General features: G+C 35.4%; 1 protein-coding gene across 2 annotated transcripts in view; it reads right to left on the bottom strand.

Moving 5' to 3' along the window:
- Window positions 1-16,475, bottom strand: part of zormin (spectrin and immunoglobulin domain-containing protein zormin) — a 264,807-nt gene that overhangs the window by 153,427 nt on the left and 94,905 nt on the right. For both annotated transcript variants that reach the window (XM_090387636.1, XM_090387637.1), the window contains 3 exons: window positions 11,780-12,039; window positions 7,287-7,406; window positions 3,053-3,244 (listed from right to left, as the gene is read on the bottom strand). In XM_090387636.1, coding sequence (XP_090243762.1) covers window positions 3,053-3,244; window positions 7,287-7,406; window positions 11,780-12,039 — 572 coding nt within the window. The remainder of the gene's footprint in view (window positions 1-3,052; window positions 3,245-7,286; window positions 7,407-11,779; window positions 12,040-16,475) is intronic.

Here is a 16,475-nt window from a genome sequence, read left to right as displayed (position 1 = left end):
ATAGCGCATAATTTCGGCAACTGAGATGAGCAGTGGTTGAATCAGCAGACAACTGAGATTCTGTCAGAAAAGTACATGGGGTTCAGCAGACTGTAAGTGGAAATGGACATCATTGAGATTAGAACTGAGACCATGTATATTTGTGAAACGAACTAGGAAGTGTTTGGGAGATTTAGATCTTTTTTGCAGATGGGTTTGCTCTATTAGTTTGACAACTCATGGTGTATTCAATAGTAAGAAAAGTGTTGGGGGTGGCATGCTGTATGAAGCAATGAAATTTTTGGATAAGATGTATGCATGGTAAGAATATAACCAGATCCTTGACATAATGTGGCCTTGACAATGCCCTCATATACACACACTACTCGGACTCCCTCCAGTCACTATCTGACAGAGTAGAGGTAGCAAAGATTATACACTTGCTGATCAGGAAGCCTCCTAGAGAGTTAGCAATAGGTTCAGTCTGGTGTACTAACTAGTGGTCGGCATGCGAACACTGTTTTAGAGCTGTACCCTCGAAATGTAAGGAAGTTTGGATCTCATCATGGTGTTCATCATAACCTCAAAAGACATCAATCATACTGTACGATGGAAGAGATGGGGTGACCAGAACTTAGCTCTGGAGACTAAACATGGGTTCCACCACTTCAAGCCTTCAATAAGCAAAGTATTGCAGCAAAGTATTGCACTGGTTGATGAAAGTCATCTACCACCTAGTATTGCCTGGTAACACAGAGGGGCGACATTCCTCCATGTGGTGTGGGTGCCACACCTTGACCCCTGCTTATGTTGGTTCACACCTGTGTGGTCACCCACAGTGTGCTTGCACATGGGGGTTATACCCAGGATTACTAACAGTCCCACCATCGTGAAGGTGCAAGCAAAGAATTTGGCTGTCACAGATCATCCACACTTCACTGAAATTGGGTCCATGTGACTTGAGTGTCACCTGAATATCAGTTCCATCAGCGTTTTAGACTCCCAGGTAGCAAGCACAGCTTGTCTGGCATATCTGAGGGAATGTCTGCAACAGCCTCAAGGACCATATAGGAATGAAAGCCTTTAATTTCTGTTTCTAATTATGGGGCCTGCTTTTGACCAATAAAAATTTTGACTGATTAAAATCGGGCTTGTGGTGCAGCAAAAACAAGTTTATAATTGAGAAACACATACAGAGCATGTCAAAATTTTTCTAATGGTATAGAAATAATGGTATAGGTGATTTTCTAATGGTATAGGTGACCCTGGATTTAGGGACAAAAACAAAAGGCTTTAAAATTTTTTTACATGATTAACTTTCATTTCTATATGTGGGATATTCTCTTAAGTAATTGTCAAAAGTTGGCATGCAACTGATAAGGAGAACCACACTGTTCTATCTGAAGGAGGAAATAATTATTTCATTGAGTTAATTCTCATTCTGCAATAACTGGTCATGATTTATGAGCTCAAGGGTCAATGACAACAATTCTATTTATCTGTGTAATAAAATTTCATTTTATCTGTGGTCGGAGGTGCAATACACCTCCAACCACATGATCTTGTTATATCTGTGAATGTTATAATCAAGTTTTTTTTCTAAGTCTTTCTTTTTCCAATTCTAAGAACGTTTACTTTAAAGGTATGCAAGGCAAACCTTGCATACCTTTAAAGTAAACATATACAGCCAGGCCTTGCATAATGCGAGTTTGATTAACGCGATTTTCAGTAAATGCTATTTGAAAAATTATATCACTTTTCAGTTTACATAATGCAACTTTCCAGTTAACGCGATCTTTTTTTTTTTTTTATGCGATAGTTGAAAAAGATTTGAATCACGCGTTGAGCTTACCGCGAGTCGTACGGGCAATAAACAAACATTTGCCTGCTGCCCGCCTCGGTGTGTTCCATCAACCATCGGAAGAAGACGTGTTACTTGTTTGTCTCCTGCTAATAAAGACAATGCACACTTGCATAAAAATTCAAATTTTTAAATGAGTCAGATGAAAATGTTACCGCGAAGGAGATAAAGGTAAAAGAATTAGATGAAATTGTTCGTATTGCATAGAACCTCAAACCTTTGGTTTGAGGTTCTCTGCGATATTTATTGCGCCAGGGCCCAGAGAAGATTGTTGTCGGCTATCGGAAATTGATTGATGAAAAGAGAAAGTCGGCACTGTTCAAATATTTCTGCAACAGTCATTTCTTCATTGTGTATTTTATGTCAGAGGTTCCCAAACTTTCTCAGTTCACGGTGCCCTTAGTGTCTCAGTAATTCTTTCAAGGCGCACCCAGACCAAAAGAAATACCTAACAGTTCCGTTTAGTAGTTAGGTCCAAACATCTTAATAAGAAATGCTGAAACGTGAACTACCTCAAGCTAGTAGTTCGCACGGCGTCCGACAGATGTCGAGTATCGCTGTGTTTCCCTTGAAAATTTAAAATATTCCGCGGCACAGTTTGAGAACCGCTGTTTTATGCAATAAACATTTAATTCCATAATTATTTTCATTATCTTTTACATTGTATACAGTTAAAAAGTTATTTAAAAGGTATTTTTAAAATTCTTTATGGACATTCCAGAAGGCCAAGGACCAATTATAATTTTTCCTATTGATTATTATATTCGATTAACGCATTTCCATTTTGCGCGATGCGCTCGCGGGACGAATTAATCGTGTTAATTGAGGGCAGCCTGTACATTGCATACATTTGAAGTAAACTGACTGATACCTCTGGATTGACCCACAAGCTATACTTAACTCAGATGTGTAAGGTCTAATAAATAAAATAATAAACAGCGAATCTTGCAAACATTATCAATTTGTAATAAATGTATATACCATAGCTGTAAACCATCCTAGCCACAATGGCTAGGATAGTTTAACCCTACGGGGTAACTCAAAGGATTAGTTCAGTAGTTCAGAATAAATAGTCTTCTCTAATAGTATTTTAACGTGATTAATAAATGAATACATAAAATAAACAGATTACATATATTTTATATATAGAAATGTTAATAAACCAAATGAATAATTTTAAAATATATAAACCTTATCTGAAAATTTCCTAACCTTTTCAGCCAATTCAAACAATTTCTTTGCCATATCCAGAAGTTGTAACCGATTATCCATGTTGGCCAGTAATTCTGAGCTTTCTGCCAAAATAGTATATGCTTTAGCTTTAACTTCTTCTCCAGATGGATATCCCATGTTGAATAATTGTTCTGCTTTATGCAGCAAACGAATTGTTTGGTCCTGTTTTTCCTATAAACAAGAAGAATTAAACTAATTTAATATGAAATATAACCAACATTTAACATTTCATTCATAATTTCCAACTGGATATACTGTACTGTGAAATTAGGAAAACTATTTAAGGGCATTGTAAACATAGTATTTTTAACTTGAAGTGCCTGAAGTATTACTGCAAGGTAAAAGAGGCTGGGGAACACTGATTTCACTACTAACAATAATAATTGTAATAAAAATAACACATTCAACTAACAGTTTTCATATTCATAAATAAATAAAAATAGTTGTCTACACAAACTGAAACTATTCCATCATCTAGCTCATCCAGCATTCTTTGATAACACAGATAAATACATATTCACAAATTAAGAAAGTTATAAGAAAAAAAAAAAATTAAACCTAATCCCCATAATTCACAGCCTAACAGTACAGTAATTCAGTAATAAACAAAAGCAGAAAATATCCAAAGGCACAAATCTTAAGATTTTTTTATAAATTTAAAAATGCATAAACAAGGGCTCCATTTAATTTTAATTAGGCTTATATTTGGAGATTTCATAAATAATTATTGAAAAATCACAAATTTAAAAAGATTAGCAAACAAGTGAAGTACTTCAATTAAATCTTTAAATGTTGTGGACATCATTATGAATGCATTGTGAATGATGTGTTCATAATTTGGGAATATGGGTAGGAAGAATTACTTGAAATCAAATATCTAAACAACATCCCAGTCCCAAAACAATGTATTTTCGTGCTCAGGGCAGAAAGATTTTTCAGCACCCCCTTTACTAAGGATATATATATTTTTTTTTTTTTTTCATGATTTGTAAAATTTGGTGCTCCTTAAAAAATGCCACCTCTGGCAAGGGCTCTACTAGACCGTGCCTTAATCTGGCACTGCAACATTCATCAGACTATTACGTTTATGCTTGAGATTGAGGCCAATAACACTTGGATAACCTAGTAATTAAAGAGAAAGGCAGGCTAAGTTCAGGTATTCAGGAAACTAGTGGATTTCAGCTGATATACAAACTGTGTCTGAAAATTTGTCATAGTGACAAAAAAAATTGTGAAATCAGCACTATTAAAGAATCTTTATTAACAATAGACACCCAAGGCATTTAATCAACAAGACCATAGAAAAATATTCAAACAACATAAACAATAGCATACAGCAGAATATGGATTACAAAAAAGTGATATTGATTCCATACATAAAAGGCATTGAAGCAAAAACAAAAAGAATTTGTAAAAATTATGAACTTTAGATAATCTTTAAGTTGGTTAATAAGATAGGGAGTTTTTTTAAAGGTCTACCACCAGATTATAGCAGATGACATCTAATATACAGAAATAAGTATAAAAGTGGCAAGATGAGAAAAAGATATGAAACATGCATAGAGAACACTAAAGAACCTGAATTTGCACGGCATGCATTGGAATGCATTCAGTGATATAATGATAGGGGCCTCACGGTAATAGGGATGGGAGTGTGTGGAGACTGAAAAAAATAAAAGAAACTTTTTTTATATCAAGAAATTTAGCCACATCGCTTTAAACAAAAATAAAAGGAGAAACACAAAGAAATTATGGAATAGGCCTTTCAACAACAAAATTAAGTAGGGATTAATGGAGATGGAAGAGATGTGCCAGAGAACAATAGGCTGTGAAAACACCTAGACACTGGATTGGAGAAGCTTCTTATGACATGATGTCAGCAGTTTGAGAAAGGAAAATTTGTAATCCTTCTGACTCGTCATGCATGTAAACAGGAACCAACCTCGTGAAAGGTTTGTAAATTGATGCTTATTTACTAAAATTATTTATTGGGGTGTATAAAGTGTTAGAGTAGTTTATTTCTTGAAGTAGCATAATATTTCAATGAAGGTGTTGAAATAATTTCAGAAAATAGCACTATATATCATTATGTTTTTCTGCTATGACCTAGGGACATTTTTGTTCCCCAGTGACAGAAAGAGCTTGGGCTCTCCAGAAATTACTACATTTATCCACAAGTCAACCTAAAGTAACTGATATCCTTTAAATAAAATATCACCCAGTAAGTGAATCTGTTATTTATTAAAAACTTAGTCACTGTCATGACCACTTTCAGACCTATTTATTCACTGCTTGACACAAAAGTCACTAATTGGGGCTACCTATTATCTGATGAGTGAAACAAACAGGTGTGAAATCAATCACAACAGCGCAGCAATGCTTTAAGTTTTTAATGAATAATAGACTCACCTAATGGCTGGTACACAATGTTATTTGATTAAAAAGACATGTTTGTTTGTTTGTTATTTGGTTTTTAGGAGCATTAGCAACTAAGGCCATACTGCTCGGGGGAATATGCAGTGGTCATTCCCTGACCTTTCCGCATCTTACGTATTTGGTGGTTACGGGCTCGAACCCTGGTCTAATCAAGAAGCGTGTGCTATGCACTGCTGCTCCTGCCCACCTGGCTAAGGAGGCACCGATTAAAAAGACATATAATAGTAAAACGTTGGTGTAGTGAATGCCAAAGTAATGAAATATTCAGTATAACAAAGTTATTTTCCAGTCCTCCTGCCAATTTACTATGTATTTTTACGTGAAAATATTTAATTTCAACATATATCATTGTAATGAAAATATCAGTTTAGCTCAAGAAAAATTAATCTCATCCCACTATGAAAAAAATAAAATCATTATAACAAAATTTGTAAAAAGAAAATCCTTAAACAATACAACATACACATTTTGATCTTTGGTCTTTAGCATCTGGCAATGCTACAGTAACTTCCTAACTAGCAGTTAATTGCCTGATCGAAACTAGTGACTTTTAATCAGTCTGCCTTCCTACAGTCTTACTTGTGGAATTTTGGAAGTGACAGGAGTTGTTTATGCAGAGTTACACAGAGTTACATATTTTGTGAAATGTGCTAATAGGCAAGGCACCAGTGTTATTGAAATTATGTTTGTTTGTAGCTTTGTATGAAGTATTGTATTGTTTAAGTAATATTTTTTTCAGTGGGGGAACAAAAGTGTCCCCAGACAGCCACAATGGAAGATGTTAAAATAAACTGGCACTACATTGTGTAATTTTAAATTAATTTTAAATGATTTAATTAATAATGATTACAAATTATATAGCCAAATGTTTCACAGAGCCCTACAACTCTCTCCTTGGCTATATAGATACAAAAATTCTGAAACCAACTATTTACACCTTGCTAACTTGATGAAAGTGAAACAAAGGAATAAAAGTGATCTAATCATTCTTTTATTCATTTGTTTCTGTTCCGTAAAGAAGATAAGATGTAAGTAGTCATTTTCAAAATTTCTGCATCTGTAAAAAATAAAAATAGAAAAAAATAATAATGATAAAAGCAGTTTGGGAAAACATTTTTCACTGAGAAGTGCAAAATCATCACATGGTACAGATGCTTTTAAAGCAGCATCATGCAGAAGCATCATTAGTAGTTGTGTACCTCCCACTAGAAAATGTTTTCCTAATATGCATCTAAAGTGTTGAATTTTGTCTCAATAATAATAGTATCATAAATGTTATTGAGTTGTTAACTTACATGATACAAGAGAAAATTAATTCCTACCAAAAATGTAAGACTTATTTATTCTGCTTTCACATCCTGCCAGTTATTTTCCCATCTCTGGTAACACATCACTAGGTCATTTTTTTCCTGTTAATCAGATGATATACTACTGTGTACTGTCTTAGAAAGTTTTTTCCCCCCAAATACATTCTATTATTGTTCTGTTTCCAAATTTTTATGAGAAAGAAAAGAGAAAATTAATTTTTTTCAAAATTTTATTATATTTTAATAAAAAATTTGTTTATGAACATTGTTTTGTTAAAAAAAATTATCATTGAATTATTTCCCAAAAATCATATCACCTTGTTATAATGAATTTATTTTATAAATAAAATTTTATTTCTCTTACAATTCAATTTGTGGGCTCTTGGTGGTTAATCAATATTTAATTTCTGCATTCCTACAATTGAAAATCAAGTTGTTTAAAATTCAGAAATTATAAACAAGTTTTTCACCTTAAACTCAACTTCTACTGCACGATGTTCACTTTGTAATTTGTCTACACTTATTACAGAATCTCCAAGTTCTGTTTTGTTTTTGTAATCTGTTCCAGTTGTCATTAGCCACATCTGAACCTAACAAAAAAATTTAATCAGTAAATTATGCTAATATTACATTCTGTTTTAGAAAAATGAAATACTACACTGCATTAATTTCACTTTATATTATTTTATTTTTGTTTCTGGGTAGTTGATTATAATATTTCATAAGAATACATATATATTGACAATATATTGTAGTTCAAAGATACAATTTCAATCTTTAGACATTTCTCTAGCAAATACTGAAAAGTGTACCCCTTTCCTTGTTTTCTTTTAGAGTTTTAAAATGCATATTTTGGATCCATTTGAATAAATTAAATTCTTCCTCTCCCCTCCTCTTCCTAGCATTTCAGAGTTTTGCAGCATGATAGTTATGTCACTGTTCTGGTTTTTAAAAATCAAATTTGAGAATTAATTCCTAAGAAATATATAGCCGACCGGGCTAGCCAGGTGGGTAAAGTGCCTGGTAACCCAAAGGTCATGGGTTCGAATCCCGCCTCGGGCTTGAATCAGAGTAAAATGAAAAAACTTTGGGAGGTGCATTATGGCCACAGAAGCCGATGCACCAAAAACTAACAAAAAAAATAATATATATATATATATATATATATATATAATTAAAATCTGAAGATTGAAAATTAAAATCTAATGCCTTCGGGGACTTGCAGTTCTGGCAGAAATACTCTTGTTATTAAAAACCATCAGAGATGGATGTTATTCTCAGCTTTTAAATTTTATTCAGCATGGATTTCTTTACTGAAATTGTAGATTTTATCAAATTAATGCTAAGAATATGATGCTGACAGCTAATGGGATACAGTTTGTACAAAGTGTGTTCCATTAGCTGTATCCCATAAGTCCCATCTCTCCAGCACAAACTTCAGGCAAATTATATAAAGCAACATTATCTTCTATAAAAATCATGTGCTTTGCCAATTTATAAGCTGTTCTACTTTATGTGTTTTCATAAATGATACTAAATTTCTTTCATTTGATTACTCTTTAATGCTCTATAAATAACAGACTGATAATCTCCCAACCATAGTTGGTATTCTGAACCTCATAAAATTCTATTTTGTAAACCTTCGAAATGAATTTTGAAGGTTTACAAACAATTTGTAGATTAACTTTAGTTCTCTGTATAACTTTGAATATCTGCAGTGAAAAATAAAGATAGAATGGGCAGTTATGCTGAAAATTTCAGTATAGGGAAAGTTTGTTCACTCTTTTATTACCTTACGATCCCATCTCTGAAAGTTGCTGTAACTATATATGAGGCCTGTTCAAAGAATATCCAGATTATATTATATATACTTGTTATTCAAGGTTGAGACAACACAGTGCACTGCAACAAAACATAACATCTTTACACATCTCATCCTTACTTCCATGCAGTAAGCTGTTCACATGTAAGTTATTCATCTGATAACCAAGGTGTGTTTTTACATCTCATTGTATTTACTGTTATTTTAAAGTTAGGATGAATTTTAAAATGTTTGTTAAAATTAGAAAAACTGCAAGTGAAATATCTGACCTTCTTAAAATTGAGTATGGGGACTCTGTAAAGGGCTGTTCATATGTTTTTGACTGGCACCACCATTTCAAAGCAGGTAGGAATCTATCAAAAGTGATCTGCAATCTCAACAGCCAGCCCTCAACCTCAACCTCAACAAATGAGGAAATTGTGTCACAAATGTGAATTTTGGTATGAAATGACCAAAGATGGTCAACTATTCATGAAATCACTGAAGAAACTTGTATCTCCATCAGATTTCACCATTCCATTTTAACAAAACCTTTGAATATGAAGCAAGTTTCCTCAAAGTTTGGGCTGTGGCTATTAACAGAAGAACAACATGAACATGACTAACAAGTCACTTCTGATTTGTTTGAACGAGCAACAAATGATGAGATATTTTTTAAATATATCATAACTGGAGATAAAATGGGTGTGTGGGTTGATCCTGAAAAACAGCAGTTATCCCAGTGGAAGACTCTTTCTTTCTCCAAACCAAAAAAAGGGGAGGCAAAAAAAGATTGGTCTATTAAACATAGACTGTTCCACTATTGATGATCTTCAACAATTTCTGCTCCACTTTGCTCAGGTAGCTAACAAACTGAATGAGTATTTTGCATCTACATTTACACATAAGTTATTCAGGGAGGAGAATGCCAGAGGTGTATTAAACTCTAGCAGTGAGTTAAATGATTTTGTAATAACTGAGAGCAAAGTGGAGCAGAAATTGTTGAAGATAAACATAAGAAAGGCACCTGGGGTGGATGGGATCTATCCAGTTATATTAAAGGAGGCAGCAAAGTAAGTAAGCAAACCCTTAGCCATAATTATGAGAGCTTCCTTGGACTCAGGGGAGATCTCCATGGACTGGAGATGTGCAAATGTGACCCTAATTCACAAAGAAGGATCAAAGGGTGCCATAAGTAATTACAGACCTGTTAGTTTAACTTCTGTTCCGGGGAAATTAATGGAGGCACTGGTTAAAGAAGCACTGCAGATCGTCTATACAAGACTTCAGTTATAGTTCGAACACAGCATGGGTTTGTTAAGGGGAAGCCTTGTCTGACCAATCTGATTGGATATTATGATGTGGTCAGAAAGGAACTGGATGCAAAGAATAATTTTGATATCATATACTTGGATCCTAGAAAGGTTTTTGATACTGTTGCACATGGAAGACTGCTGCACAAATTGGAGCAGTGTAGCATTGGGGGCAAATTGCTGCTATAAATAAAGGGTTGGCTGAGTGGGAGAAGACAGAGAGTTCTAATCAATGGACACTGATCTTCGTGGACTAATATTATTAGTGGAGTCCCCAGGGTTCAGTGTTTGACACATTTTTGATTTCTGTATTTATTAATGATATTGATGAAGGCATATCAGGCTTAATGTCTAAGTTTGCAGATGATACGAAGGTTGGCAGGGTTGTTAATGACACTAACGACAGTATGCTACTTTAACAGGATCTAGAAAAGTTGAGCAGATGAGCTGAGAGGTGGCAACTGAAGTTTAACATTGACAAATGTAAAGTACTGCATATGGGTAACAGTAACCCCAGAGTAAGGTATCAAATGTGTAGTAGTACACTCAGGGTGGTAGAGAATGAAAAGGACCTGGGTGTAATTGTGCAGTCAGATATGAAGTTTTCTGAGCAGTGCAGATGGCCTGCAAGAGTAGCTCATGGTGTCTTGTGGATGATATACAGGAATTTTTCTAGCAGGGATAAGGGGGTGTTATACCCTTGTATAAGGCAATGGTCAGGCCACACCTTGAGTACTGTATACAGGTCTGGAGGCCTCATTTTAGGAAGGACGTAGAGCTGCTGGAATGAGTAGAGTAGAGTAACAGGATTAGTGAATCTTGTTGGGTTGCTCTTATAAAGAACGGCTTAAGTTTTGCAAATTACAGTGTCTGGAAACTAGGCACTTGCAAGGCAATCTGATTGAGGTGCATAAGGCCTTATATGGTTTGAGCACGCTCAGTGCTGAGGGGCTTCTTCCTTTTGCCCAGATTAATCGCCTGAGGGGACGGACATAAATTCAAATTGAGGAAAGACAGTTGTAGAACAGATGTGCAGACATTTGTCTTTAGCCAGCAGGTGGTTGAATTGCTGGAATAAACTTCCATCTGTTGTTGTAGAAGTTGACAGCTTAAATAAATTATTGGCAGAGCAATAGCATCATTAATACACAGCCATTTCTGAATTAACAGAATATTTATAAGGCGGCATCGTTTTAAGTTATATCTCATATTGTGAATACCTTCACAACGAGTTGCAATGATATTGCACTACTTCGAATAAGTAACGCTTCACCTAAGAAGAAGACTAATGTTACTTGTTCTCAGATAGGTCACCATCCAGACGGCACCATTTCAGGGCTATTTGGCCCTTCTTCGGTGGGTAGGTACCCAAGTGATGCAACGATGGCAAAGCAGTTATGAAGTATAACTCCACAATCTCATATTGTGGAGTTATACTTCATATTGTGGAGTTATGCCTCATATTGTGGAGTTATGCCTCCACAATATGAGGCATCTCTCATATTGTGGAGTTATACTTCATAACTGTTTTGCCATCATTGCATCACTTGGGTACCTACCCACCCACCGAAGAAGGGCCAAATAGCCCTGAAATGATGCCATCTGAGTGGTGGTACCTATCTGAGAATAAGTAACATTAGTCTTCTCCATAGGTGAAGCGTTACTTATTCGAAGTTGTGCAATATCATGGCAACTCGTTGTGAAGGTATTCACAATATGAGATATAACTTAAAACGATGCCGCCTTATAAATATTCTGTTGATACAATTTTATTAAAATTTTGTTGAACGTCAAACTCAGAAATCAAAATTTAAAAAGCTTATAAACTTCATTATAACTTATTACATACCTCATCTAACTGCATGGATATCAAACACATTTCAATATGTTGCTCTAATAGAACTTTTCTTTGCTTCCATAACAGCTCTAATTGACGTCTACGGTCTTGGAGAGATTCAATTTGCTGTTCTACATTGCTACATGAAGCATTTACACTAGGATCCATGTAAGATGGTCGTGCATCACCAAGATTTTCTGTACTAATCTGCCGCAGCATTTCTAATAAAATCTGTCCATCGTTCATCATCTGCATTGATGCTTCAAGAACAGCTACAAAAACAATGTGACTCTGTAACTAACATGAAAGAAGTATCTTATTTTACAGACACAACTGAATACCAAAATTAAGAAATGTTAATTTAAAAAAATGTCAAAATTAAAACATTTTCACTATACAATGTTATATTTACAGGTAACACCTTCTCAGTGCATCTTAGCTAATGTGAACCCATTATAACATGGTTTGCATTTAAAAAAATTAAAAAGGAAAAATTCTTTGTGAAAAAATATCTGGCAGTGAGCCATAGATGAGTAGTACAGGGTGGGGAGCAAGCTGACAAAGCTAGGCATGTACACTTGTTATGGGCAGATTCATTTTCCTTCATTCATTCATTCTCATCACCTCTTAGGTGGTGAGAATGAACCTGTCCATAATGAGATAGAAATGTTTCCGGTCTTCAGAAGAAGTTGTAAAAATATCAGAGACAATTCTCAAATGCACGACAAAAATGACTTCCACTATGTTTTTGAAGAATGACAGAAAGGTTTAGAGTAGGTGCTTTTCATCAAATGAGAACTACTTTGAAACGGACCATCAAAATATGTATGATTAATGAAGGTATGTTGTGAAAAAAATTATGATCATTCTTTATTGAACAGCCCTTGTAAAATAGTATCAGCTAACTGAAATAAAGTACACAGATTTGCAGTGTCTCCCATAATATCAGTTTAACAAATGCTATGCTGGTTACTTACAACTGAGTAATTAGTATGACTCATGTAGTAGAACCAACAATACTATTCATGTCAGCATATGCTTTGTACTATTTAAAGTCCACTTTGCAGTCATATTTTTATGATATAAATTTGAACATGAAAATGTTTTAGTATTTTCAATTTTACATTTATTCTTCTGGCCTCAGCCATCTAGAGAATAAAGGAAATGTATTTATTTATTTGTAATTTAGGATTAATGTTTATCACTTGGAAATAAATAATTTTGGGACAAACGTTTATAGGAACTTTTTTTCTTATTTTTAGCTACGGAATATGCTCCTATATTTGTTCTATGTAATTTTAAAACACCATATAATTTGTCTAAGTCTTATGGTAGCAATGTTCCTTGGTTGTAATGTATAAGCCGACTTCAGTTCTAGTGGATATACTTCTATTCTAGTGTATAAGTCAACTTCTATTTTTTTTTGCCTTGAAAATTCATGCTTAATCATACATTTATTGTGTATGCTGGCTTCACCCCTTTTTACAGTAATCTTTTGTATTTTGCACAGTGGTGATTACAGTAAAATTTGCATTAAGAACCACTATCTGCTTTTCAATTCAATTCAATTATTTATGATCTTTCTTTTAAAAGTTTACATTGGGATAAAATTGTTTACATTTTATTAAACTCTACAGTAAACTACGAAGAAGCAGTAAACATATACAGCACTCCCTTATGTAGATATTACAAAGCCAAACCCCACAGGCATGGATGACAACACAGCATTGCTGTAATTGATTCTATATGTATACATTGGAGGTTTTGATTATATGACTGAGCCATTCTTCCCTGCCTGTTAAGTACTACACTGCAAATTAACTTCTCTGTAAACAATGCCTCAGTATGAAATCATGTTTGTTATATATCTTGGTAATACTTCATATCTTTCGAACTATAGGTGTCTGCCTTTTAATTCAACCTTAGGATTTATACTTGATGTATATTGGGAACAAAAGGTGATATAGTTGTACACGTTGGCACTAATGATATTAAGAGTAGGAGACCAGCGGAATTACTTAACAAGTACAGGTCACTGTTGAAAAAAAGCCGTGAAGTAGGGTTGAATTTGAAAGTGTCTGCAATTCTGCCCAGACACGATAGGAGGGAGTATATGATGAGAGCCTTCTCGATCAATTCGGTCCTGGAAAGATTATGCAAGGCTCAAGGGGTAGAATTTTTTTCAGCCTGGACTGTACTTGTTAACAGGAGAGATTGCTTCTACAGGGATGGGATACACTTAAATAGAAAGGGTGCAAGAATATTTGCTGATGCTATCGAGGCAGTGATAGGTGGGTCGGAAAACTGCTAGCTTGGGGGGAGACAAAGACAAAAAGATTAACAGTAGCCACTGGCAGAGGTGAAAGAGATTCTTGCACTGCTTCTATTGGAATGAGCAGAAGCCTGAAAAACAATATGCAGGATATTTCAGAGACTGCTGGAAGTCATTGCGGTACAAGTAAACACATGGGTTGTGTTAGGGTAGCTAAGAATAGAAAGAGGTGCATGTATACTTGCGTGTACACCAATGCTAGGAGTTTAGTAAATAAATTTGATGAATTTGAGGTTTTGCTCAAAACGTCAAAGGCAGATATTGTTGGGATATCAGAGACATGGTGTCACACAGATATAAGGAATGCAGAACTGGAATTTGGGGAGTACAACGTCTACAGAAAGGATAGACAGGATAGGAAGGGAGGAGGGGTTATGCTATTAGTTAAAAAACACATAAAATCGAAGGGAGTGAAGCCAGTCGACATCGATGGACAGGGCAGTGTCGAGTCAGTTTGGTGTGACATAAGCATGGGTAAATCAAAATTGAGAGTAGGAGTGTGCTATAGGCCTCTGATGAGTATAATAAGGAAGCATTCAATGACTCTGATGAGTATAATAAGGAAGCATTCAATGACTCTGATGAGTATAATAAGATACTGTACAGGGAAATAGAATGGGCCAGTAAATCAGAGAGTCTTATAATGGGGGATTTTAATTTCCCAGATATTGACTGGAATTTGTGGGTTGGTCACTCACACACTAGCAAGGCTTTTGTGAATTTATTGGATGATTGTTTTCTACACCATCATGTTCGGGAGGCAACTAGAGGGAGTAATACTCTTGATCTGATTATCAGTAGTGATTCTTCATGCATTAAGAATCTGCAGATAAAGGAACCACTAGGTGGCAGTGATCACAGTGTGCTGAAGTGGGATTTACTTAAGGAGGTAACTACCATCAGAGGTAAAGGGAAGGGTTTTTGCTTTCGTAAAGGCGACTATGATGGGCTGAGACAGTATTTAAATTCTATACAGTGGGACCAACTGATGATGTTACCAACAGCAAATTCAAAATGGGAAGCATTCAAGGAACTAATCTTGGAAGCTACCAAGCTTTACATACCAACCAAGAAATATTGTTCAAGGTTCAGGCGTAAATGGTTGTCAGATGAACTAATGAGACATATGGCAGAGAAGAAAAATGCATGGGATGCATACAAATTAATGGGTGACATGGAAGCCAATGATAGATATAAGTTGGTCTGTAACCAAGTCACAAAGGAGATTAGGCAGGCAAAGGCAGATTATGAGAAATCCTTGGCAAAGGATGCAAAGAAAAACAGAAAAGAGTTCTTTACCTATTTAAACTCAAGAAGGAAAGGGATGAATCAGATTGGTCCACTGGATGTTGATGGTTCAACAGTTGAGGATCCTGCTCAGGTGGCTAACAATCTAAACAAGTATTTTGCATCTACATTCACACATGAGGAGTTATTCAGGAAGGGGAATGTCGTAGGTGAAGTAAACATTGGCAATGAGCTAGATGATTTTCTAATAACTGAGAGGAAAGTGGAGGAGAAATTGTTGAGGATAAACATAAAAAAGACACCCGGGGTGGATGGGATCTATCCAGTTATATTAAAGGAGGCAGCAAAGGAAGTAAGCAAACCCCTAGCCATAATTATGAGAGCTTCTTTGGACTCAGGGGAGGTACCCATAGACTGGAGATGTGCAAATGTAACCCCAATTCACAAAGGAGGATCAAAGGCTGTCACAAGTAATTATAGACCTGTTAGTTTAACTTCGGTTCCAGGAAAATTAATGGAGGCACTGGTTAAAGAAGCACTGCAGGATCATCTGGACCAGAATTCAGTTATAGCTCAGACACAGCATGGTTTTGTTAAGGGCAGGTCTTGTCTGACCAATTTGATTGGATAGTATGATGTAGTCACAAAAGAACTGGATGCAGGGAATAACTTTGATATTATATATTTGGATCTTAGAAAGGCTTTTGATACTGTTGCGCATGGAAGACTGCTGCACAAATTGGAGCAGTGTGGCATTGGAGGCAAATTGCTGCTATGGATAAAGGGATGGTTGAGTGGCAGAAGACAGAGAGTGGTAATCAATGGACACTGCTCAACGTGGACTAATGTTATTAGTGGAGATCCTCAGGGTTCAGTGTTGGGTCCATTGTTGTTTTCTGTATTTATTAATGATATAGATGATGGTATATCAAGCTTAATGTCCAAGTTTGCAGACGATACAAAGGTTGGCAGGGTTGTTAAGGACACTACTGATGCTATGCTGCTGCAACAGGATCTGGAAAGGTTGAGCAGATGGGCTGAGAGGTGGCAAATGAAGTTTAACATTGACAAATGTAAAGTACTACATATGGGAAACAGTAACCCCAGATCAACGTATCAATTCTGTGG

Source organism: Mastigoproctus giganteus, chromosome 13 (assembly GCF_048544385.1).
Source record: "Mastigoproctus giganteus isolate SK-2022 chromosome 13, ASM4854438v1, whole genome shotgun sequence".
NCBI lineage: Eukaryota > Metazoa > Arthropoda > Arachnida > Uropygi > Thelyphonidae > Mastigoproctus > Mastigoproctus giganteus.
This window is presented reverse-complemented; position numbering and strand designations above follow the sequence as displayed.